Source organism: Morone saxatilis, unplaced genomic scaffold, assembly GCF_004916995.1.
Source record: "Morone saxatilis isolate NCDOM2014 unplaced genomic scaffold, NCSU_SB_2.0 Contig17, whole genome shotgun sequence".
Classification (NCBI taxonomy): Eukaryota; Metazoa; Chordata; class Actinopteri; family Moronidae; genus Morone; species Morone saxatilis.
Window position 1 is genome coordinate 12,972,241 of NW_023339729.1, and position 26,825 is coordinate 12,999,065.

General features: G+C 42.5%; 1 protein-coding gene across 4 annotated transcripts in view; it reads left to right on the forward strand.

The window, feature by feature from the left end:
• Positions 1–26,215, forward strand: part of tnrc6c2 (trinucleotide repeat containing adaptor 6C2) — a 50,810-nt gene extending 24,595 nt beyond the window's left edge. For 2 of the 4 annotated variants that reach the window (XM_035659839.1, XM_035659841.1), the window contains 18 exons: positions 5,709–8,216; positions 9,076–9,279; positions 10,101–10,267; positions 10,369–10,446; positions 10,805–10,862; positions 12,180–12,322; positions 12,485–12,634; positions 13,819–13,959; positions 14,448–14,567; positions 14,869–14,952; positions 15,427–15,706; positions 16,100–16,264; positions 17,394–17,585; positions 18,101–18,262; positions 19,470–19,685; positions 20,874–20,947; positions 21,391–21,530; positions 22,211–26,215. In XM_035659839.1, the coding sequence (XP_035515732.1) occupies positions 5,709–8,216; positions 9,076–9,279; positions 10,101–10,267; positions 10,369–10,446; positions 10,805–10,862; positions 12,180–12,322; positions 12,485–12,634; positions 13,819–13,959; positions 14,448–14,567; positions 14,869–14,952; positions 15,427–15,706; positions 16,100–16,264; positions 17,394–17,585; positions 18,101–18,262; positions 19,470–19,685; positions 20,874–20,947; positions 21,391–21,530; positions 22,211–22,556 (5,228 nt within the window). In that variant the 3' untranslated portion in view covers positions 22,557–26,215. Of the gene's footprint in view, positions 1–3,741; positions 3,898–5,708; positions 8,217–9,075; positions 9,280–10,100; positions 10,268–10,368; positions 10,447–10,804; positions 10,863–12,179; positions 12,323–12,484; positions 12,635–13,818; positions 13,960–14,447; positions 14,568–14,868; positions 14,953–15,426; positions 15,707–16,099; positions 16,265–17,393; positions 17,586–18,100; positions 18,263–19,469; positions 19,686–20,873; positions 20,948–21,390; positions 21,531–22,210 lie in introns of those variants that run through there. The other 2 variants (XM_035659842.1, XM_035659840.1) reach the window with 2 other exon arrangements.
• Positions 26,216–26,825: the final 610 nt, after the last annotated feature.

Genomic DNA, 26,825 nt, shown 5'->3' on the forward strand with positions numbered 1-26,825 from the left:
ACACACACACATATATATACGCACACACATTATTATTGGGTAGATGTCCTAAGGTTAAATGCATTTCTTCTGACCATTTTTTAGTATCATGCTAATTTCATATTAGGCCATATTAAATTTAAGTGTGTATGAGTGTGATGTTTAACATTCCAGTGGACTATCCACACACACTACCCAATCCACACAGTCTGAAACACAACCTTCCCTCTAGATTCAAGGGCATTCACACCACTCCCACGTAACCTCTGCTCTCTGAAACCCCATTTAATTGTCCCAAACACCAGACAGAGACCCCCTGTCCCCTCTCCCTCCCTCTCTCGCACCCACCATCCCTATCTCTCCAGCTGACTGGGGACCATTAAGTAGTCCGGCGCAGCCAGCAGCCATCCAGACAGGCTCCCCAGTAGCAGGTGCTGGAGTGGGGGGCTTTTAAGACTGTGGGAACTGCAACCGAACAGCTGTTTGCTGGTCACCCAGACAGAACATGTAGCCAGAAGGCACTCTGCGGGGTGCTGTTAAAACACTTGGCCCTTTCATTTTTGGCCCTTTTGATTAGCAGGTAAAGCAGTTGGGTTTTTGAGTATATCTTATTTAAGTTAAATACATAGTGTGAAGGTTGAACAGAGTGTTGCTTTAACTTAAAAAAGACAGGGTTGTCTTGTTTAAATACTTAATTTCTTAATTTAAAAAAAAAACCCTGCATTGTTCTACCATCTCAAATACAGGCCTACTTCTTCAAACATGGTACCATTAAGATGTAAAAAAAATAACTACCACTTACTGTAGATCATGGTCATTTGTATTTTCTAAAATCATTAAATAATCACAAGACTACTTGGACCTAATGAAGCCAGGGGGGTATAGATTAGCCCATGTGCTCAGGCTGTGACACACACACATTCGCACACACGTGAGAGAAGCCCCTAGTGTCTTCATTAATCCAGCCTCTGTCAGGGAAACCAGAGAAGTCACCATGGTCTCGCTCTCCTATTTTCTCTCTTCTCTCAGTAGAGGTAAACAGACATGAATGATGAGCTTTTTAAACCCTCCTGTGACCGTTCCCTCTGTCTTTCTTTTTCTCTGTGCTTCTGGAAAAACAAGTTCATACCATCTTTGATCCGAGTGGGTGTAGAGCACCCCTCAAAGAGAGATGGAGAGGGTCTATTTGGGGACAAAAGATTACTAAACGAACCCCTCCTGCTCTGGTTCTGGTGTTATGTCACCCTACAGTGTGCTCTGAGAAAACCAAGCGTGGTCTTCAGCTCACAGTCAAACTGAAGAATCCATTTATTGCCACACCGTCTCTCTCGGTCTGTTCATGCTTTCTCTCTCTTCATCTCCCTTTCTTTTCCCTTGACATTGCAAGTGCCAACCCCCCCCGACTTTCCTCCATCTCTCCCTACCACCCTCTCTTTCTCTCACCCTGCCTTTCATTTCATTCAAAGGGGAGGGGAGGCATTTATTTCTTGGCTACCTGCCCATTTCTATGATGGCAGCTCGTCTCATTATCAGAGGCTCATCTCTTGCTTATTTCTGCTTCAACTCTGGCAAGCTGGCATCACAGCTTCAGTGTGTTGTCGCTGTTGTTTAATGTCGCTTTCTTTTCAGCACAAGCGCTGCTGGTGAGCTCATCATTAGGGATTTTTTTGTTGTTATTTAGCTATAGTCCAGGTTCTATTTAGAGAGCAAGTCTGCATCTGCACGTGCGGACTTGCACATACATGCACACAAAAAGGCAGCCTCGCTCCCTGTTGGAAGCATGAGGAATTATTAAAGAGCCCCCTTCATTTTTTATTTTTGACCCTTTTATATTCACAAAGCGTAATCAGAGACTGCCCTCCTAATTGCAACCAGAATGAAAGCACCACATTACTGACACATGATTGCAAATGGTGGATGGAAATAATTGTCCCCTTTTCTTTGTTTTTCATGTTCAGCTTGCTTTCACTCCCCGGCCAAATCACTGCTTTGCCAAGAATCAGCAAGACCTTTCTGTTGGAATGTCTGGGGAGGGAGTTGAAAGGGGAATAATCGAGGCATGTTGAGGTGAAAGGAAAAAAAGGCTGTTTTGCATTAGTCCACACATGTACATATTTACTGAGGTAGACACAATAGCGTTAGCACTTATACAGTATAATGCAATCCGAGACAATAGTCCTGCGATAAATGCTCGTTTTGTGGAGCCCTAGATTCAGGGGCAGGGCGGATACCCGAAATTGTTATTCACGTTATGCACACAGTTACACAAATGCCTGCACACACTGCACATACTCTAGGTCCAAGGTACAGCTCAGTCACTCAGTAGGAGCAGTGTATTGGTGTTGTGATTTGGTGTCTGTCCAGGTAGCATTGCCGCAGACATACTAAGAGGATGTCTGCCGTTTCCCATCCTTGCATGGATCTGTATAAGCACTCTTAGAGTGCCGCTGGTGTATATCTCCTCAGGTATTTTTCCACTCTCTCTCTCTTTCTCTATCCCTCTCTCTCTCTCAGACTGACCCCTTTTTTCACTGCAGGCAACACACAGTCACTTTTCTTTCATTTTTTTAATGTGGGTTTTTTTGTTTGAAATTTGGTTTGTTCATAATGTGACAGGAGTGATAAAAAGATGGCAGCTTTCCAGACAGACTTTGATTAACTTATCACGTAACCTATTTTTACACTCTTCAGGAAACTAAACGTGCAAATGAGATTGAGACAAAGAGAGTGAGAGAAAGATAAACCGGGTGGGGGTTGACCGAATAAAATATTTTCTGAAGCTGCGGCCTCTGAGCTTCTTTGATATGTTTCAGGTCCAATAAAATGGCACTCTTTTTTGCTTGGAAAGCAATCATTGACAGAGATGGGACAAAGCAGAAAGAGAGTTACTTCAGTTGCTTTAAATGATGCTGTCATGGTTATTTCTTTGTGTTTTGAAAACTAAACACCTATAAGCCACTGAGAGCTTGCATTGGTAACTGAAAAGACCAACTGTTTGGGTTTTGTTTCATGACTGGGTGGCAAGCAGGCATCTATCAAATCAATAGATCTGAAATAGTGCCAACTCAGCCTTTTGTGAAACAGACACTTTACACACACAAACTCGAAACCTTATTTAGTGGTGCAAGCAGTGATATTTGATACCTAAACACCTTGATTTAGATGCCTTTAAAATGTTTTTTTTTTAAACTAAGATAAATGTAGTCATTGCACTTTAACAGCAAGACTATCCCTCCATGTTAGAAGAGGAAGTGCAGTTATTGTAACATATCTTTTTTTCCTACTTTTTCTATGATTTTGTATAAAATAAAATCAGTGATAAACTGAAGTTAAATTCCTAAATATCTTCCAGAAGAATTCCTTAATACTTCCACTTGACTAATTTTTGCATCCACTCTCCATTGCCTTGGACATTTGTCATGCAAACTAAGATTAGGCCTTTGCTTTGTAATAGAAGGCTCTCATCTGGTTTGTTTTTAAGTTTGAACAACTTCTAACTTTCTTAAAAAAAAACTGGCACTGTTACAGCAGTTGTGAGGGATCACTTCTGCTGTGATGTTTCAGTAGTTTTCTGTCTGTGTTCAGCTGATGGTAAACTGTGTGTGTGTGTGTGTGTGTGTATGTGTGCAATCAGTCTGACGACCCTGTGCGATAAGGCTGCCTGGGGAGTGGAGATAAGTGTGTTCAGGCAAAAATTGCATTCGCAGCCACTCTGTGGCGTGTAATGCAGTATCTTAAAGCCACATATCTGTCAGTATTTTTGTGTGTCTGTGTCCGCACACCTCAAACAAATGGACTTTTCTCTCATCTGACTTGATTGTTTTGACCAGTGGGTCTTTATCTCATGATGGATAACTTATAGTTATTATTGAAATCACTGCAACAATCTGATGGAAACTAATGGCAGAGTAATAGAAGGTAAGGCAGCTTAATACTAAACAAGGCAAATATTTTACAAACAGCCTGTGTCTTATAATTAAAGGTTATTGAGACACTCTTCTCACTCTCACGCAGCTGTTCAGGAAGTTTGCCAGAAATGTATTATCGTCTATTAGGCTTCTAATGACTATTGAAAAAGACTGCTTGTGTTGTATATGGTCTAGCATTGCACTTTGTTCATATGTAATGTGCTGTGGTCATCATAAAAACCTATTAAGCTTGTATATTTTCATTAGAAATATGATGTTTGCACAGGAATTTTGGCCATTTCATTATACACATTAATGTTCTTTTCTCCTCCAAGCATTTCTGAATTAATTTTTCCCTTCATGGCCTGTGTGCTAGTTGGATTCATAGCAGTTTTCATAGGTTTTTAGTCTGTTACATGATGCTGGCCTAGTGGTGTTGGCCAGCCTCATGCAAACATCAGTGCAGTGGTGATGTTTATGCATGCTGGATCAATACTCTCCCTGCCCTCACCCACTACCATTAATAAGATCATTGATTAGCTGCCTCCCAATGATTGATTACCCCTTTACAGCATCGAAATCAGTATATTATTAGTTCCCCCTCTGATGGGATGCTTTTGTGCCTAATGAAATTGCCTGTTTACAAAACCATGTTGAAGAACCAAGAGAATTTTTGGAAATGCTGTTTTTCGTGGTGTGGTACTGAATATCTAGATCATGCCTAAAAGTCTGTAAGTAGTAGGACATGATTTGCATGCAGTTCTCAGATTGTGATAACAACTGATCTGGAAGCATACACAATCAAATGCACATGCATGCAGTATGATGCATAGGCAGGTAGTGAGAAGCCAACAGACACACATATTCACACAAGCTTGGAGGAAGTGCTTTGTGGTTTCTTAGTGCAGTGCAGTTGGAGGAGGAGTAGGCCCGGCGGAGCGTAGGGAGTGATGGATGAGAAGCCATCCTGGTTTTATTCCAATAAATGAGCGACGTTCCACATGGGCTTCCCTTCACAGCCCCAGCCAGCGAAGCCACGATGGAGACGGATGGGCCTCTCACTGCTGGGTGTTAGAGGAGAGCAGAGGAGAGCAGAGGGGAGAGAGGGAGAAATTAAAGGGTGGAAAGAGGTGGGGGCAGAAAGTGAGAGAGGCGACCTGGACAGAGGGAGAAAGCGGGGGGGGGGGGGGGGGGGGGGGGGGGGGGGTTGAGAAGGAAGGGGCAAAACAAGACGGCGAGGTAAAGGAAACGAATTGGAAAGAGAAGTGAAAAAGGAAGTCAAGTGAAGAGAAAGGAGGATAGAAGGATGGATAAAGAAAAGAAAGCGAGGGCTCCATCTCCCTGTTTCTGTTTGGCTGACTGCACCAGGGCAAGGATATATGGATATGCCATAGCTGATATGACATGTAGCACGCTTGGCTGTGCATTCTGATTATACGTTGGATTGTAGAACGAACGTGCAAGTGTGTGCCCATCTCATCCTGCCAAGTCTGATAGCTAGCATTAACCAACCAAGAAGATAGAATTGGTCTAGGGGACTAACGGAGGCTGTATTACATGATGTTCCTTAGTCTAACCTAATGTATTTTTTCTTTCTCCACCCCACCCCCACCCTTTCTCACCCTCTTTTGTTTTCTTTTTTTTACTCTTTGTCTCTACTTTTGTTACTCCATTTCTTCTTTATTATTTGCATTTCTGCATCTTCTTCCACTTAAATCTACTTTTGTTTTTCTCTGACTGACTCATCTCCACCTACCTCCTGTGTTGTATTCCTCAACTTTGTCTCAACCTCTTTTCCTTCTCTCCCCTTTTCTCTTTCAGACATATCCCTCCAGAGTGGCCCTGTTGCCCAGTATGAGACCTCTCATTGGGGAGCCTCTTTGCCAGTTGACAGCCCCTCCAGTGCCAACAGCTGGGACAAAGTGATTATTGACGGAAGTGACACAGAATCTTGGCCCTCAATCAGCCGCAGTAGTGACCCCAGCCACCCTGCAGCACCAGAATGCCCCTTGGGCTCAACTAGCTCTAACCAAGACACCAGTGCTGTCACTACCACCAGTAGTAGTAGTTTTCTGAGTATGGCCACAGGTGCCACAGGCCAGCAGGCCCACTACCCCTCTCTCAAAGCTAACAATAATATGATGACAGGACCTGGATCAGCCAACACATTAGCTGGTAATAGAGGCTGGGGCTCTGATGGGAAACAAGATGGTATGAATGGTGGCCGAGTAGGAGCACCCAGTAACTGGGGCTCTCCCAATTTTAACTTGAACCTAAATCCCAATGCCAACCCATCTGCCTGGCCTGTTCTGGGCCATGAGGGTGGTGGAGGTGGTGGTATTGGCCCCAATGGGGTGTCAAACTCTCCATCCCTCCCACCAGGTATTAATGGAAATGGAAATATGGGAAATGGGAGCCTGGGAGGTGCGGATAATGGTGGGGGAGGTTGGGTTGGCATGATGAGTGCTAACGAAAATGATCAACAACACCCTTCAACCAACACAAGTTTGTCCTTCAATATGGAACCTGCTAACCTTAACACTGATGGACCAAACCACACTAAGCAACTGCAGCAAGCTCAGGAGCCTATGAGCCCTATCCATGGGTTAACTGGCTGGGGAGGCCAGTCACCCACTGAATCATCCCAACTTAATGGGGACACAACAGGCAGCTCTGTATGGGGAAGTGGAGAAACCAAGGCAGCTGACTCTCCCAAGGACTCAGGCTGGGACTCAACTCCCTCTGGAGGCCATTCTACTTGGGGCCGTCAAGGCAGTGGCGGTGGGAGTAGTGAAAGTGGTGGCTGGGGTGACTGGGGGAAATCCTCTGGTGGTGGAGAAGCATCTAAAGGCTGGGACTCAATAGATGCTGGTAGTTCTGGTTCAGGACAGGAACAGCAACTTAGCTCATGGGGCCAGCAGCCTGGTACAGCCCCAGCAAGCGAGGGTAGTGGAGATAGCAACGAAGGTCAATCCCAACAGAGAGACAGGTCCTCCAGCATGGATTATTCCCCTATGCTACCCCGGCAGGACCTAGACCCTAGGGTGCTAAGTAACACAGGTTGGGGACAGACGCCCATCCGACAGCACACTGTATGGGAGATGGAAGAAGCCAACTCTGATGATGGGAAGAGCAACAGCAGCTCAGACACCTTAGGAGGCTCTAGTTCTAATGGTGGACACTCATCCACCAATGGAGGCACTGTCAACCCAAACATTGGCCCTAACCAAAGGCCTGGGTCTGGAGGAAAAAGTGACAGTGAAGGACCATCTTCCTCTGGCTGGGGAGCTCCTCCACCTCAGCCAATCCAGACTGGATCAGGATGGCGGGACCCCCCACAGTCACTCAGCAAAGCCCCAAATGGCACTACCAGAGGCTGGGGAGACCCCTTGCCTACCAGTGGTCCTAGAAATGGAGGCACACCATCCTGGGGTTCTGAGGACAAGACACCCAGTTGGGACGATGGCCTGACGAAAAGTCAGACTACTAGCTGGGGAGAGGGCCCCAAAAGCTCCCATGGTTGGGGCAACAGTAATGGGGGCACCAATGGCTCCAGCACAGGGGAGTGGGGAGAGGCAGAGGTCAAGAACAATGGATCCTCCAGCAGCATGTGGGAGGGAGAAGCAGGGAATGGAGGAAGTGGTGGATGGAAGGAAAGCCCCAGAGGAGGAAATAGAGGAGGAGGTTGGGGTAAGCCGGCTCCTACTGTGAGTAATAGCAGCTGGGGTGAGACCCCACGTTCCAATGGCCCAGTGCAAGGAGGCTGGGGATCTTCCAAGCCCCAGGAAAGCAGCAGCAGCAGCAGCAGCAATGGCAGCGGAGGAGGTGGCAGCATTGGTTCATGGGGTGGTCCCGGTTCTGTGAAGCAGAACACACCAAGTTGGGGCAATGGCAACAAACAGGACCAGGGCATGGAGCCCACTGGCTGGGAAGAGCCCTCCCCTCCCTCCGTCCGCAGGAAGATGGAGATTGACGATGGAACGTCCACCTGGGGCGATCCCACGAACTACAACAAGACTGTCAACATGTGGGATCGCAACAATCCCAGTGGTAACCCAGGCAACAGCGGCCCACCTCCCAGTAAGAATGGTGGAGTGATTATTCCCAACAATAACAACAATCACTCAGTTGGCCCTAGCAACAACAATCACCATCACCCTCACTACATGCATCACCATCCTCATCATGGCCAACCCCAAACTCACCTGCAACACCATGGAAACAACAATGGGTCACACAACAATGGGTCACACAACAATGGGTCACCCAACAATGGTGCCTCACATCCAGGTGCGGGCCCCCAGGGTAGACCTCCCCTCGCCAACCCAGGTAATACAGTATGGCTGTTACTGTTGTGTTAAAAACCTCACATTTTTATATCAGTTAAAATAAGTAATATGTGACATTCTGAAAATGCTAAAAGTTACTAGTCTCTTTAAAACCAACAGAAAAAGACACTGGAATGTTAAAAATGCACTGTGTAAGGCAGATACTCAAAAAAAGGATTTAGAAAACTGCAGTTTTTAAATGAGAACATGAGTATGTTTTATTGAATGGTATTAAGTTTTTAGAGTTGGTCTTGATATTGAGCTGAATGAAGTACAGAGATGGGACAAAGTTTAAACTGTTTTTTTTTTTTTTCACTCATCTACACATAAAGTGACTAATTTTGATAACAATGGTTATTCCATTCAGATTATTCCTTAAAAGGATTCTCTTACAGTATTTGTTAAACTGATTCTCTCACTGGTTTTAAGGGTCTCTTAATGGTCATGCATACCTAATTAAGACTGTAATGTAAGCAAGCCTTAGTTAGTGCTCCAGTCAGTTCAAATAAATCTTTGTGGAGACAAAGGCCATGCATATAGACATGGCACAGCTTTAAGGGCCAACATTCTCCCCTTTTGATTGTGAATGAGACCATTGCCCCCTGCTGGTTGCAATTTGTATTGCACCCAGAGCATCATGAAACAGTTATACCCAATCATCCATCTCTACTGAAGCCAATATATAGAGGGAGAGAGAGAAGAGATGGAGTGGAAAAGCCTGTACCGGCTGGCCTGAGCTACTGCTTTCATCCGTCTCCCCCTCCTACGCATTTATACACACACACACACACACACACACACTGTGTTACTGCAGTGAAATTAATTTTTATCATTTTTTCTAATTCACTTCTTTCTTCCAGGTTGGGGAGAGCTTCCCAGTGTTCAACCCAAGTCGGAGCCTGCTTGGGGAGAGCCAGCAGCTCCAACATCAACTGTGGACAATGGCACCTCTGCCTGGGGCAAGCCCCCAGCGGGGGTAGGGGCATGGGGAGACGGTAGTCACGAGCCCTCTGGACCCTATGGCAGGGCCAATGGACCCCCAAGTTCTGCTCCCTGCAAGCCAGGTAACACCCACAAATGAATAGTATTTGCAGTAATGCATGATGTCAACCATGGGAAATCAGAATGTACCAAGATTCATGACTATGTTTAGTACCATTGGTTATTGATCAAACTCACACACCCCTTCTGGTTGCTTATACCTCCATAGTGAACTGTGACACAGAGCAGATCATTGTTTTAGGTTAGCTTTGGATGTGTTGGTATACAAGAAAAGTCCATACGATACTGCACATTGTACATTTACATAGTGTATGGTACAGATTGTGTGACATTTGGAAGATAATGTAAGTTAGTTTTTCTGTTTCAGCCTGTCAGTATAATTTGAGCATTTGAGATTTGGGTTGTGTCCAGTGATTCCCCCATCTCCTGTAAAAAAAAAAAATTGATGGTAACTCCCAGTATATGTGCACTACCATACTTCAGTTAATGGAACAAACAGAGGAAGTTGTTTGAGACCTATGCCATTTGTGCCAATTCTGAAGGTTTTTGTTAGTGTTACCGGAGTGTTGCTGGGATTAAAGTAATTCCACGCCTCAGTAGGTCTTGGTTATTTGTGCTGTTGGTTTGAAATGTTGGAAATGGTAGAGGGAGGTGTAGGAGAAAAATGCAGCATGTTAAATGGCAACAGTGACACCAAGTGGTCAGGTTGAAATGTACCTGCTGGTCACCCTCTGAAATGGCTTGTGTATTCTCAGTGTGCATGTAGGATACATCACAGATACTAAAACATTGTAACAGATAAGCAACAAACTTTTTATTGTTGTTTTCATCTTAAAATTTCTCACACTTTCATTCTGTCTTTGATAATTCATCTCTTTGTCAGGTCCCAAACCTATGCAAGATAGCTGGGGAAATGGAGGAGAGGAGATGGGCATGTCTACTAGCCAATGGGACACAGAGGATGGGGACATGTGGAACAGCCCCACCTCTCAGGAGAGCAGCTCTTCTTGCAACTCCTGGGGCAATGGAGTCAAGAAGGGCCCAAGCAAGGTCAGAGAGAACACCTGATTCATAAATATGCTGGAAGATGTTAACGGTGGAAATCATTTTCATCTAACAGTCAATTTCATATTTTGCTTGTGTGTTTTCAGGGAAAGATTGTCAACAAGCCAGATGAGACTTGGATCATGAACCGTCTCATCAAACAGCTCACTGACATGGGCTTTCCGGTAAGGAGACAGTATATTTAGAAATAAGTTCTTACACACATAGACTTTCTTTTAGGCTGATATTTCTTTTTCGATTTGTTTACCCAACTAGGCCTTAAAAGTGCCAATCTACAACCTTGTCAATTTCAGATTAAATACAGGCTCCTCTGCTATGCAATGTAGAAACACATGAAGATATGCACAATCAATTAACACAGTCATAAACCATAAGTATATCCTTCGAAATGTGAGAAAATGGTTAAAAAGGCAAGTAAACCATTGTCAGTGACAGGCTTATGTGCTGTGTTCCATTTGTTTATGCTGTGTACTTGTCCCTATAAAAATAAACAATTAAATCAACAAAATCCATGTGTTACAGAGAGACCCTGCTGAGGAGGCTTTGAAGAGCAACAACATGAACCTTGACCAGGCCATGAGTAAGTTCACCAACATTTGTGTAGAGCATGTGTCCTGTGTGTATATTGCAAATGCTATTATGATTCAGCGTGACTGCACAAATTCACAGCTGATTTAAAATCAGAATTAAATTATTTTGCCCCATTCCTACTTCAATTCAACAGGGAATAATACCAAGCCATGCTTTTCATGACTTGATTTCAGTGAACGCTAGATTTTGTTCACTGTCAGCATACCCAAAGTGTATATAGACATAAAATGGCCACTACTGCATTAGGTACACCTGTACAATCTAATGCAATTCTATACAACAGCTCTGACTTAACAAATTAAATGATATGTTTATTATTGAGGTCATTGTTAAAAGCGGCATTGTACTGGACTACATTAGATTGAATATAATTAATATTAGGAACTAGGGATATCCTAACTGAACGATTAGTATCAGCGCCGATCAAGGTATTTTTTAAATGAACAGTATCGGCTATATTGTGCTTTAATGTACCCCATCTGATCTTATGATCTGATCTTTGTGTGTGTGTGAGAGCAGGGCTGCCTCTGCTCAGAGGAGAGAGCAGTACACTCAACACACTACTGCAAGCACAACAAAAGCCTTGCAAACAAAAAGCCAATAAGAGTAATTAATTAATGTAATCTGCGCAAAATATGTAGATGTAGATGCCGCAGAATAGTTCATTCAGGTAACTCAGGCAAAGGCTGCACCAAACACTGGAGAGACAGCCCTCCCTCCAGACAGCGACAAGGACAAAAAGAGTTAATGTTTTAAGTGTTAATAAAGCACAGCTTTGATGCACACGTTTTTGTTGTCTTGATGCATTGCAGAGTAATTTAATTGTCAAGCATATACAGTAGATTGATTTTTTTTTTTTTTTACTTGAATGTACTTGAAGTGTCGCTGTGCGACTGAATTATCTAAAATTCAATTCAAGATGCTCAGTATTAAATCACTGATCGGATCAGAGACTAAAAAAAACTTCCCTATTAGGAAAACATCTAAATACAAGACAGTCCACTACAACAACAACAACAGCATTAAATATGACCTCAATGCTGAAATATATAATTGAATTAACTCTTTTGTGACGTCAATATGCCAACGTTATGCCTAAGAAAAGTAAGATTTATGGCAGAGCAGTTGTATTGGATTGATCAAACTGTACAGTGTATTGATATGTATAGACAAAAAATGACATTATATATAGACATTTAAAATACATCACTTTCGATCAAATACATTAAAAATATATAATTTGATTTTATTACGCAGTATATTATCACGTCTAGACTTTATAATAAATCCTCCTGTCTGCTCCCAGGCGCCCTGTTGGAGAAGAAGACAGACCTGGACAAGCGAGGCATGGGCATGTCTGATTACAGCAACGGCATGAACAAGCCCATGGGGTGTCGGCCCTCTGGACTCTCCAAAGACCCCTCGGACCGCAACGCCTTTCTTGACAAAGTAAGACATAAGCATCTGTTGGAAATGATGTGTATTGTGAACTGCAAATCTTAATCCAATCCCCACTCACTTAATCATTCATGTTGGTATTGTGTAATTATTAATGCTTTTTTTTTTCATCTCTGTATTCCCCCATTAACCATTCATTTTACTCTGTTCCAGGATGGTGTTATGTCTGATGATGCGCCCCCATCACCATTTCTGCCTTCCCCCAGCCTGAAGCTCCCCCTGGCCAACAGTAGCCTTTCTGGGCAGGGTCTGGGACAGGGCAACCCGGGGCTGGCCATGCAAAACTTGAACAACAGACAACAGGTAACACACTGTCACAGAACTGGTAAAAAAAATAACGGTATTGAGCAATCCAAATAATGAACCTGCGGTAAAAACCTTTGGGAGGATTATAATGTTCTGTTCATGTTTATGTAACATTGTTGAATTTGTGAACATTTTGTATGTATATATAATAATACAATTTTGTGCAGTGGATATTTTATTGTACCTGTCTTTTTAATGTATCATGAAACATTTTTTTATAGATAAGAAAACATTCACTTCACATTGATACACATCATTTGCGGTCCACAATTTAAGACAAAAATGTAAGTGTTTGAATAGCTGCTTTTTTCACCATAGAGTATACTGACAGTTACCAAACATTAGTCAGTGCAAACATATTTTGATCAACAGATTGTGTTTGTCACACTGCAAATGCTTAAAAATGAATGGCTTCATGCAGCATTCAAGTGTATATAATGTAATGATGGCAGCAGCAGATACATTTAATTAGTTTTACACACACCTCTCTACTGCACGCTCTCCCAAATCTCTACTTTTCTATTACTCACTTATGTGGGTATGACCTTGCCTGAAGTGCCCATTGAAATCAGATAGTTATGCTCTATCAAATATCACCCCCAGAGGCAGCCATGGCCCAGAAAAACTGCAGTGTGTCCTTGAAGCCCAAACAAAGGCACTTTTTTCTCCCTGAATAGAAAGACCTCTTCAACAACATGGTATCGGAAATGTGGATGAAGCTGTCGTGTACAGGCTAATTGTTTTGGGCCATTTGATAAATCAAAAGAGACAGAATTTCATGATCATTTCATGATAACAACTAGCTGTTCATAGTGTTCAGTATACGGTTTGGTGCACAAGGTGTACTGTGAAGTCAGACCTTGAGGGTAAATGCTTTGAAAAATGTTTTTAGACATTGCTATGTGGGCTGAGAATATTGTCGACCCACGCTAGGCTCTTGAGTGCACTTTAAGTTTTCTTTTTTATCTAATTCAAGTGCACTCATTTGTAACCCATCTAATTTATAAAGACTTGACACTTGAATGCTCAACTATTGGCTGCCTTTTCTGAAGTGGTCAAGACTATGTTAAGACATTTCTTTCCAAGGCAGTAGCTCAGCTAATCACTAAGGAAATGGTGTCAGATGCCTTCAAATGGTTTTGAAGAAGTTTCATTGTACCTTTTCTGATTCCTGCTTTTAGATACCCAGTGGAATGTTTGGCAGTAGTGGAGCAGCACAAACCCGGGCCATGCAGCAGCAGCCTCCTCAGCCACCAGTGCCACCTCTCAGCTCCTCCCAGCCTACTCTACGTGCTCAAGTGCCTCAGTTTCTCTCCCCTCAGGTAGATACACGCACATAATGATGTAGGTATTGGATGTGTAACATGGTGCTACATCAGTTCATAACAACCAGGTAAAAGGTGGTTGGCGGATTGTGCTTATTGTCCAATCATTTATCTACTAGTGCATCTTTCTTCTGCATAAAACTGTGCCCTGCCGTTGTGATGACTGAGAACACTAACATACTTTGATTGCTTTTGAGAATTATTATCTGTTTTTACACTTCCCAGCGTATGCGCAATCTGAGTAATATGTTTCTCAAGAATCAAAAACTGCCAGTTTCATTTCAGCCTGTCATATTCCAAATTGTAGAAGTAAATCCACAAAAATATATTGTGACACTGGGACACCTCCCGCAGACCCTTTCTCTTCTCTTTTCCTCCTTGCACCCATGTAGTAGTGACTAGTTCTACCTTACCAGAAGCTGCTCTTGTACAGTTGTTCTGACTTGCAATAATTAACTTGTCTTCTCTCCTTTCTGCCCCCCCAGGTCCAAGCACAGCTCTTGCAGTTTGCAGCAAAAAACATTGGTCTGAATCCTGCACTTTTAACCTCACCAATAAACCCTCAACAGATGACTCTCTTGTACCAACTTCAGCAACTGCAAATGGTGAGTAAGGGTCCCTCTTTTCATCTTTATTCGTAATGCAGCATGTAGTTGAGGATGTGTGTTGTGGAATTTTTTTTTTTTTAGAAGATTCAGGCTCTAATCTAAATGGGGATGAAATCAAAACCCTTTAGTTTTTTTATTTTAATTTCTGTCAGTGCAAGAATTAAGACTAGCATTTTGACAAACTAGAGCTAAAATGCATTAAAGTAACAAAATATGTATCACACTTGACGTCTTTGTCCCACTACCCCTATTTTTCCTTCCATTGAATTAAATTTTACTTTTGGTTCTCTTCATTCAGGCGTACCAGCGTTTACAAATCCAGCAGCAGATGATGCAGGCGCAACGCAATGTTTCCGGCCCCATTAGACAACAAGAGCAGCAAGTGAGTCAACAAAATAAATCATTACACCTACAAAAAGTATGACCATAAATGTCAGTCATTTTATGTGTGTGACCCCATGTGAATACTGACTCAAAACACTGACGCAACATTTTTCTCACAAATATTTTGTTTCTCACATGATACCATAACAGCAAAACAAACATATGTTGTCATAACATTAATTGCTCAAACTAAGATATCTGGATCTGCTCAGCTCACTTCTCATAGAACATGAGCCAACCAGTCTTAAGCCTGTTGTGAAAAGGAGGAACAGTTTGTTCTCCTTTTTTAAAATCCAACGTCTGCTGCAAGATAAGGTCTTTTGAAAGAGGGGATGCTTTTGTGAACAAGTGTTTGTTTCTCCCACTACCATCTCAACTTTGCCTTTGAATGATCTTTCCATTACACCTCTCTTTCCTCTTTTTGTTTTCACTGTTGATACTTTGTTATGACACTGCTACTTTCCTGTCCCAGGTTGCACGTACAATCACCAACATGCAGCAGCAGATCCAGCAGCATCAGCGTCAGCTGTACCAGGCGCTGCTGATGAAGCAGCAGCAACTTCCCTCTCATTCCTCCTCCTCTTCTTCCTCCGCTGGTCTGCATGCTCCCGGTGGCCCCACCGGAGGCCCTGGCTCCGGCAAATCAAACCTGGATCCCTTCACAGGCCCACACCAGGCTCCGGGCCTCGCCGACACACTGCACACCAAAGAGCCGCCGTCTTCACCCAACGCCTACAGCACCTACCCTCTCAGTGAGTCTGGGATGGGGACAATTGCTAAAACGTAGCTTGCATGTTTAGAGTAGTAATATTCTTCTACAGCCCTTGAGGTAGCAACCCTGTCATACATACATTAGCACTTATGTCATACAGTGTGGCCACCCATTCATACATGCATTATGTGAACCACTAATGAATGCGCCAAACCAAAAACACAATCAGTGTATAGTCATTTTTGTTTAAGAAATACATGCAGATTCACATTTAGGCCATCTCCTGACAACATATGAGATCCTACAGCATCCCCTAAACAAGGGTCAATTATTTTGTGCAATTAATTGTTTTTAGCTGTTTTTACTAGATTTTGTCACTGGAATGCATATTATAAATAAATAATTAATCAGATTATTTTGCATGTGTGTGTAGCTGGACTGAATCCAAACATGAATGTAAACTGCATGGAGGTTGGGGGTCTGTCCCTGAAGGAGCCCCCTCAGCCCCAATCCCGCCTGTCCCAGTGGACACACTCCAACTCCATGGACAGCCTCTCTGGCAACTCCTCAAACATGGAGAACAACCTCAATAAGCACGGTACGTTGATGAAAAACATAGGCAGGCATGCACACATTCGCACATATACATACAGTAGAAACTAATTAATTTAACATTTCACATATCCTATGAAGTTATTTAATTAAATTAATTAACATGTCATCTTAAATACATGTATGCATTATACAGATTCTGTACAGTCCCCATGCGTGTCAAGTGCTGCAAAACATGATTAACATCATAATCTATCATCTCAGCCATCCGCCCTAACACATTTGAGGCTCTCGGACTTGTTTATAGATAAGAAACTTAACAATTGATACTAGATTATCATCGGTTTCATTGCAACACTTAAGGTCTCGTTTGCCTTTTGTCTTTGCATTTTGTTTTTCACACATTGTCATTGCAAGATCATTACCAGTTAAGAATCACACAAGCAGCAACACTCATTCGGAGGTGTCAGAATAACCTCCTCAGTTACAGTGATAGGTTGGACAGAAGCTGCTTGATCCCAGTCAGTTGGTCATTTGATAGCTCAGGTACACAACCTCATAAAGAGCCCTGACACCAAATTTATTTAGAATGGGAACATGGAAATGTTCTATGAATATAATATGACATTTAATAAATAATAAATTTTTCAAATGTGATTTGCAGAAACAGTGTGTGTGTACACATGTGAAAAGTGTTAGCCACTTTCTAGAACACATTTGCACTGTATATTGTGTTGTGACGAGAAACTAGCTAAAAGACATTAACTTGCTGACTCCCACACTTACCATCTTAACATTTGCGATAGTATCTTTTTTTTCTTTTTTTTTTACACGCCTTCGGTTTTCAGTCTAATACTCTGATAAAAACCTTATTAGCCACAAATACTTATCTTTAAGTATCACCCATTTTCCCTTCCATGAACTATGGAAAGATGAACCCTTAAAAGACACTCAGAGCATCAGTAGATAAACTTACTATAGACATCACTTCATTCTGAAAAGGCCCTTAAATCTGTATGTATAGTATTGATGTTGAACTCTTTAAGCTGATGTTATTGATGAACAAAATGTTTTAAAATAAATTGAATATGATTCCCATAATATACACAAAAAGATAACCTGCATATTGTTTTCTAACTTTACAGTATTTTCGATTTTTGAATATCTGGAATTAGGTGCCATATCTGCTGCCTCTACCCTGGGCCCCCCTGGGAAGCCCCCCCAGCTGGAGGACTCGTACAGCCCTTACAATCTAATGTCCAGCTCTGAGTCCCCCACCAGCCCCTTGGTGCCCCCAGACAGCTGGGGCCAGGGCAAGAGCCCCAATGAAAAGATCTCCAATGGGACCAACATTAACTGGCCCCCAGGTGAGAACAAGATGCAAATAAATAACCTTACACATCCTTATTTAATGCTCAACCTATTTTTCCTAATTAGATATCTTCTTAAGAGCTTGACTGACAGATGACTCACTCTATTTTAGTCTAATAGTCTGATTGATGGTCCTCAACAAGAACAGCAGTTACAGCTATAGCAGATAATGCGGATTCAAATAAAAAAAAGAGCAAAGACATAAATTCACAATTTGAAAAATATTTGGCTTGAGAAGGAATCAGTTAAAGGCCAACCCCATAGATTTTACATACAGGAAAAGCAGTACAAGTTCAAAATACAATGCCAAAGGTGCCACTACAGTGTAAAAAAGGAGCTGCCTAATTCATTTCATGTTTTCTGCAGAAGTTGCAACAGTTTAACAATAACTGCGAAAGCTGCGGTTTGGAGGCTTGTGTGAATATTTTAAAGGAAGTCATGAGATGGCTCCTCAACTTCCTCAAGATCTGATCTTGCTACTTTAAAAGCCTTTATTATTTTACTCCCTCAGAGTTCTGCCCAGGCGTGCCATGGAAGGGCCTTCAGAACATCGACCCTGAGAATGACCCCAACATGACCCCTGGCAGCGTCCCCAGCGGTCCCACCATCAACACCAACATCCATGACGTCAATCGATACCTCCTGAGGGACAGGAATGGAGGTATGAACAGAGGCAAGGCCACTAATATCAATTTTAATCAATAACCAAATTGTGTGGAAAGTGAATCAGATAAAATTCACTTATTATTATTTGACTTACACAAGCTGACCCATGGGACTATCTCTAGTACACCACATGTCTCAATATCATGTGCTTGTACTGATGCATGCATGAACTTGTATTTCCTTTTTTCTCCATCTCTGGTAACAACACTGTTACTTCTACGACCATATAGCCACTTCCCCAGCTCTTCTACTTCAGAATGGCTCTCTGCCTCCAACCAGCAGTGACTGGCCTGTCAGTGGCTACTCTAGCTCTTTCAGTCTGTCGTCCTCTGATGGAGACAGCTCAGGTACACATCCAGAGTATCTTCCCTCCATGTGTGGACCTGCTAAACCTCTCCTCATCCAAATGGGAGCCCTGTAAAACGCTGTCTTAGAATCCCTTCTTATCCTTACTCGACCTCACCCTGACCCGTATTGATGACCCTTCTTACCCTAAGTTACACCTAACTTGTTCCCTCAGTGCCTTTTAAACAACAAGTAAGACACCAACCTCACCCAAACGTGACCTTTAACCATTTGTGCCTCTTTGACCCAACCCACAAAAAAAAAAAAACCTCACCCCAGCTGGTCATGATATCAGTACACACCCTGTGTTTGTTGTTGTTTGTTTCTGTGTGTGGGTGATTTAAGATAGATATTCACAAACAATTCAGGTCTCTACTTTTTGAATATGTAATTTTTGAGCTGTGATTCTTGTTCTTTTGTAGACACTATTTTTCTAGTTTTTGCATTTACAAAAAGGCAGGGATTGCACATATGTCCAGACCAGTGGTACTTTAACCTGAAAATATTTGTGTTTTGCTGTCTGTCCGAATGGCACAGTAGACATAGTTTGTACATTGTACACTTCAGCAAGTATGTCTATATTAACATTATTAAGATTGAAGATAACTTTTACAGCAGAAAGATTTCAGGTAGATGCAGATGTATGTTTTTACTTGGTATGTTATTATTATATTTGGCTCATTGCAGGTTTAGTGAATTCAATTATATTATTGAAACATTTAGCTCCTGCTAAAGATATTGTGGTATTATGTGGACCAGGAACATAAATGAGTTCTTGCGAGCTTGAAACGTTAGTCAACCAACTTAGTACATCTTGGTGTCTTACTGGTTTTCTCTCAACCATCTCCCCACCTTCTCTCCATCTAAAGGTAAACTGTCTGACATGAAGTCCACCTGGTCCCCAGGGCCCATCTCTCAGAGCCAAGCCTCTCTGTCCCATGAGCTGTGGAAAGTCCCTCAGGGGCCACGCAGCACCACAGCCCCTTCCCGGCCCCCGCCAGGCCTCACCAACAACAAGCCCTCCTCCACCTGGGGCGGCAACTCACTGGGCCTGGCCCAAGGTTGGAGCGGCTCCTACTCCTCTGGTGAGCACTCTCCTCTAAACCAGAATGTCTGCATTTAAGTTTTAATAGAAGCCCCTAATATAACTGACTTGAACCTGAATTTCAAAGCATAATATTGAAAAAAACTAGATCCCAAAATGATTTTGTGTTGACTAAGCACATCAACACTTGTGAGTCTCACGTTTCACTTTGAGGTGTTTCATACCAGGACTAGATCTGCTTAAACTATATTAACATCGTTACAATCTAGTCTATTAACTTATATTGAAACAAATAATACTATGTGTTGCTGCTAAGACCTTATCTGAGATGTCAGGATTGAAACAAATTCTGTTATTTAGAGTAAACCAAGAAGGTTCAACAATGCCTTCTTGAATTGAACACGTTCTCTGTGATATATTTCACACCCAGCAAACATAAACGTGACTGAGATGCATAGGTGTGGCGGAGTTCACAGCTGCATCTGTGCACTCGCAGTACTCGGGATAGAAAGGCCGGGTGAACACACCCTGCTTAAACTGACATTTTGAGGTTTACCGTCTCTGCGAGTAGCCTTCTTTGATCCTCGTAGATGTGACCTTGTTTTGAAAATTCACGCAGGTTGAAGAGGAAAGACTACTTTTAGTAGCGCAGACAAGAATTGTATGTGAAAATGTTCAACGGTTTGTGAAAGGTGTCATGCTTTACTGAGAGTTGAACTCTCTGACCTTCAGCCTAGAGCTAACAGGCCCTGAGAGTTATTTGACAGGAAATTACATTTCGTACAGTTTCCCATTTTAGAATTCTATTATACGGGTACTGTCACTTCAAACGTATTTGTCACATACTCTTTGTCTTAACTTTTGCCAACTGAACGACTTTTTCACAAGTCACAAGTAGGGATGTCCTGATCAAGGGTTTTTAGCCTCCGATCTGATCGGAGTCATTTAATATTGATTATCTGCCAATACCGAGACTAGATCCAATACTAGTGCAGATTTTACCCAAATTACTGAATGAACTGTATTTTGCTGAGTGTTTATTTATGTTGTCTCTACATCTTTTGAGCAGATTACATTAATTAATTACTCTTAATGGCTTTTTGTTTGCCGGGCTTTTGGAAAGGAAAAACTTAGCAGCTCTACTAGTTTACTTTTTCTTTCATAATTTTTCCAATAAAACACTTAATGCTTAACATTGTATCTGACTGTGTCTACATTTCTGTTACAGAGGGAACCACCTGGAGTACTGACAGCTCCAACAGGACCAGCAGCTGGCTGGTGCTGAGGAATCTCACCCCACAAGTACGTCCTCTGTTCTGCTTATTTTTGCTAAATTGAAGCCATAGTGTATTATGATTAGAGCCAGCATATATATACATATTGGGGATTCAAAGATAGATCTAGTCATAGAGCATTGTTAAAAAAAACTAAACATTAAACAATTAATCTGATGGATTAGGTGTTGGATAAGAAAAATGTAACAAATATGATTCTCCTTTTAGTTAGAGTGATACAAAATTGCATAATACATTTATTTGCAGAGTGGAGAAAAGGCGAAATAAAAAAAGTGAGATAAAAACAACCGCCTTTGTCTTGAATATAACAGTATTTAAAAAAGACAAAACAAAGGTTAAAAATATAGCATGGACAGTGAGTAAAGAAAATACAAAAATACAGTGTAATAAAAATGAATAGATTTAGATATTATATTAAATTTTCTTCCCTTTTTTCATATTGTGCTTCAGATTGATGGTTCAACTCTGCGGACCCTGTGCATGCAGCACGGCCCCCTGATCACATTCCACCTCAACCTGACCCAGGGGAACGCTGTGGTGCGCTACAGCTCCAAGGACGAGTCTGCCAAGGCCCAGAAGTCTCTGCACATGTAAGCCTTAGCAAAGTGTCTTACATCAGCCAAACTCTTAGCAAACCAAATTAAGCAAATGTCTTTTTTTTCTTCTTCTTCTTCTTCCTCAACTTCCACTGCTTTTTTTTATGTTAAAGTGAAACAGCTATAACAGAGAAAGGAAATGGGGAACACTTTGGGAAAATACGATGTTTTTGGTTTCCTCATGGTGCTTTCCCATGCTGATTATTGCTGAGATTATTGTTAGGCCAGTCACATGGAAGAGGAGGTGGAGAGTCATGCTGTAGTCAGCTGTTATATTTCACAGTGAGTAGTGTAATAGTCAAAGTGAAATGGTGGGAAACACAAGTGTAGAACAAGTCTGGGGGTATATTGGCTGTTTGTGTGTTTTAGATTCATCCCTAATTTTGTTTTGCTAATAGTGGCAGCCACTGCAACTGGTTGTCATGGAAACAAAATCCAAAATGCGTGACCCACTTTTCAACAGCAGCAGCACAAAATGTGGTTATGGCAGGGCACAAAAAAGCATAATAGCCTGATCAAGCTCTAAAAAAGCAGTGCCATTTATCTAAGAAGTGTGTCAGGTCCCATTTTTATTTAGAGAACACATATTTATGAAAAGTATTGGTTATACTTATACTTATTTCTAGTTAAATTATTGTAAGACCAATAATTTCCCTTTTTTTGTCCTCTGTTAGGTGTGTGCTTGGAAACACCACCATCCTGGCAGAGTTTGCTGGCGAGGAGGAGGTGAACCGATTCTTTGCACAAGGCCAGTCGCTAGGGGCAAACACCACTAGCTGGCAGGCCAATTCGGTAACCAATCAGAACCGGATGGGGGCTTCGCAGTCCCACTCTATTGGCCAGTGGAGCAGTGGCGGCAACGGAGGCAAGGCCAGCGGAGGCGACCTGCTGTGGGGCGGGGTGCCCCAGTACTCCAGCCTGTGGGGGCCACCAAGCGGAGAAGACGCTCGCGTGATCGGGAGCCCCACCCAAATTAACACCCTACTGCCTGGAGACCTGCTGAGTGGGGAGTCCATGTAGGGTGATGCCACGATACACTAACCAACCAACCAACCAACCAACCAACCAACCCACCACCACCATGTCATTTAAGCCATTGGTGGAAGGTGGGATGGATAAAGTAAAAAAACAAAAACAAAAAAAAAAAACAGGAGCAAAACCCAAGCAAATCATGTGGCGATAATCAGTATCAATTTGAACTGTTTTGAACTGTGAATTGTGAATCAGAAGGCTGGGGTCCCTACCACACAGACTGCAGACTCCAGTCCTTCTGTTTTGCTTATGTTTTTTTTGTTTGGCTTACCTTTTTTGGAAGAAAGAAAGCAAGTGTTTTTTTTTTCCTTTCGGTATTTTTGAAATGCATCATATAAAAACAAATTGAAATGAGACACAACACAAAGAAACCTTTTAAGTGTTTTTAGTTTTTCCATAAGTATACATGACATTCTGTGTGAAGTGTTTTTAGGAGAAGCAATCAAAGCTGCCATCTGAGACTTTCCTTTTCCCTCCAAAAAAAAAAAATCATCCCAAAATAAGACTTAAAACGACCATTCCCAGCATGTCCATGGCCAATGATGTGGTTCAAAGACCTTTACTAGTTATGTTAACGTTTGTTTCTCAGCACTAATATTAGCCTTAAGTGCTCTCTGGCCCAGGTCCTTCCCAAGCCGACTTTTTTTAGTTTGTTTTGTAACTAAAGAAATAGCTGAAATCTTGCACAGTTTCACCCTCTGAGCCAGCAAGTGGTACAGGATATGACCGGTGACGAACTCTGTCACTGGGCTGTAAGAAGGCCTGGCCACATGACTGGCCCTACCAATCATCAGCTTAATGATTTTAATTTGTATTCTCATAGGGATTGACACAGCTGTTAAATGTTCTCCTTTTTCTTTTTTTTGTAGGTCTAGACCCAAGCGCATTTTTTTATATCTCTCACAACACATAAGCTGAGATAAGATTATTTGTGAACCTCGCTGCGTCTCTCCGTACACTGCTGTGTACGTTGGGTGGCACCTAATCATTGACATCTGCAAGCCCAGATCCTTCTGGTCACCTTCAACTTGGAACCCAGTCGCCTGCTGGTGCTTTGTTGAATTTTCTATTGACCGATTTGTTATAAAGTCCAGCAGTCTGTATGGTCAGCCAGTTTTCGGAGGAAAAAAAGAACACAATTTCACCTTCATGTGACAGTTACATTGTGCAATATACACCATAGACCTTTCTTCCGTCCATAATCTATGTCCACCGGAGCTGGTTTCACTTTTGTTTTGTTTTTTTGATTGTTGCTGATTGCAGCAAAAGACTTTGGAACTTCAGAAAACCTTACCCCTTTTCAAAACTTGGATTCCCTCCAGGCTGCCAATCCCCTGAAACTGTTGGGAAAACTCTGCAAAGAGGAAGAAGCAACTGTTGAACTGTGCATGCAGCAAACTGTACTAAAGAGTGAGAGAGTACAGAATAATGCACACTTCCTCTCTGCATGCCACAGCCACACCCAACAGAGACTGAATCCACAGTGGGATTGGATGGTTCTGGGTATCTGGCACAATACCAAATAAGAGGGGTTTCTCCTAATGCAGTAGACCTACGAGTGTTCCTTGCGTTTGGTACTGTACAAACAGAAGAGACTAAGACTTTTATAAATTCAAAGGGTTTTATCATAGCACTTATGAAGAGCAAATCGCTTCAACTGCAATCCAATAAATCAAAAAAAGGAGCAGCAAAAACATTGAAAACAACAAAAAAAGAAAAATACTGCTCTTTTATGTACTATATCTATTCCTTGGAAATGTGTCTGCCGTTGTTCCTCTGGTAGCAGGATGAAGGGAAACAAAACTGAAACATTGGACTTTGGGGAAAAAAACTGCAGTCGGATTTGTATTTTTTATTTTTTTTCCTTCTTTGGACAATATCAAAGTGAATATCACTGTTACTCCAAATGTTTAGCCTTGTTCTGTTCGGAGGCACTAGACTTGCAACGTCAGCTGTCTCTGACAGCCGCTGGCCAGTCGGCCGGCCGGTCAGTCAGTCAGTCAGAGTCAGGTGGGGAGGGGGGAGCGTCCACTGAGTGCCTCTCTGCTGTGGTCCTCTGGATGTCAAACGGCAGCCCCACAGCGCAGCACTTCCTCCTGGGCTCCACTTGACCCTCCCTCAGTCTCGCAAGAAAAAGCAGCTGCTCCAAGACTGGCCAATCACGGCTCTCCGCCACACGTGGCATCTCCAACGGGGGGCCTGCCACCACTCGACCCTGCTGTCGTTCCTGCCCTCTCCCCCATCTCTCAGTTCTTTGACACAAAGATCACTTTAGCTGGAAGATGTAATAGTCATATTTCTGGAATTTTTGCCAGTGTACTTTTTATTTTTTTGAAAAAGGTCATTTGACTTTATTTTTTTCAATGTGTTATGTTATTTTTGTCTACATGCAGTGGTCTACAAAATACTGGCTGCTGAACTAGCCCTTCACTGTTCATATGCAGAAACACTTTGGTCAGAGGTGCCTCTGTATGTTCATCCTGTGTATTGAATGCAAAACGAGGATCAATACTACAGAGCGTTATTGATTGTCTATTTGTTTTTAACTGATCATGCTTTTGTGTTTGACAGTATTCTGTAGTACTTCCAGGTAGTATCTCGAGATGTGTAAAAATAGGGTGTCTCAGACGGGGGGGTGTGGGTGTTTGTCGCTCCAAGCTGCTCCGCCTGCCCGCAGGCTGTCCCCCGTTGCCCTTTGCCTAGCTGCTACGCTATGACCTCCTCCTTCACCTCAACCAGACCCAGTAGCCCTCCCCTGACCAGGCACCAACAGGCCCTCCTATATGTTTCTATGCAAAAGACTAGAGGCTGGGGCCCTTTACAGCATGCCAAACCTGACCTGGGAATGAGCACTCCTCCCAGACCTTGGCAGACCCTAACACTTGTCCCCCGTGCGCTTCTGTCAGCACTTCAGAATGGCCCGCCGTTTCTGTAAAGTCAGGCTACACCACCAGAACACTGTCGTATACTAAAGTCCAAACACTTTATCAAAGGTCGGCCTTTCTCTCTGCGCTGAAGACACTTCTGTCCAGCTTGATCTCAGGGTAGGGGAGTTGATGATACCAAGTATGAGATGCAGCTCTCCGTATCTGTCCTTTCTACTGTGAGAGCAAAGTCTTAAATTAAAAGGCCATCTGCGCAAACAATATGTACAGACCTCATGCCTCGAACTTAATCCTAATTAGAAGGGGGAAAAGGCTTGTATTAAATCCTTTTTCTGAAAAGGTGGCCTACCGTTACTTTTTGGGCCTCCTTATTACATGTAAAAGATGCCAACGTAATGTGCCAATATAAATTTGCTGTGTCATACTGTATCTTTATAGAGAGCACTTCTGTTCCCTGTTTGGAGGAGCTTTGATAACCTTTGCAGAGGGTGCAGCGGGGGACAGGAGGGATCAAACAAATGTGCGACAGCATCACACCCTTAAACGACTGAGGTTTCTTTTTTTTGTTTTTTTAAATGCTTTTGTGGGGAATGCCCAATGCTAAGGAGAAAATCTTTACTCAGTTGGGGGTTCCAGTTTGCTACAGTGCACAGTTGATGATGGGTAATCCCGGGTACATATTTTTTTAAAACCAAAAATGAAATCGCATTTTAACGTCATTTTTATGAAGTTTGACATAAAAATCTTAAAAATGCTAAAAAATCTAAATGGAAAAAAAAAAGATCTATAATATGTTAAAGCTCTGCACTTCTAGCTGAAACGTCTCCGGTCATCAGCCTCTACTACCACCATCTAAAGGAGTAGACTGGTGGCCGGGGTGCCTTTTTGTGGATGCTGTATTTATCTCGTTTTTATGTTTGTGTCCTGCTCAAAGCGGGCCCACTGAACTGTACATTTCCACAGACCCAGATGGCTTGGGCCCACTGTATCAGCCTCACTCTCCTCACTCTGCATCAGCAGGAGGGGAGGGGCACATTTCAAGAGGTACAAAGTCTTAAAACATTTTAAAAAAAGTTTTAAAAATTAAAAAAAAAAGAAATAAAAAAAAAACAAGAAAACGGGAAAAGGCTACCTTTCAGGACTTGCAGTCCTGCAGCACACAAGCAAAAATCACTATTGCCTGTTTCTGTAACTGCCTTGATCCAAGCTCAGACAGACCCAATAGCCGAGGACCTCCCAGCATCCTGTACTAACTGGAGAACCCTGACAGTGAAGGGGGTTTCCCATGCTGCACCAGCATCGAGAGGCTCTCCTCTCTACAGCTCTGTTCTAGATAACAGTATATATGTATACACTACATATATATATATAT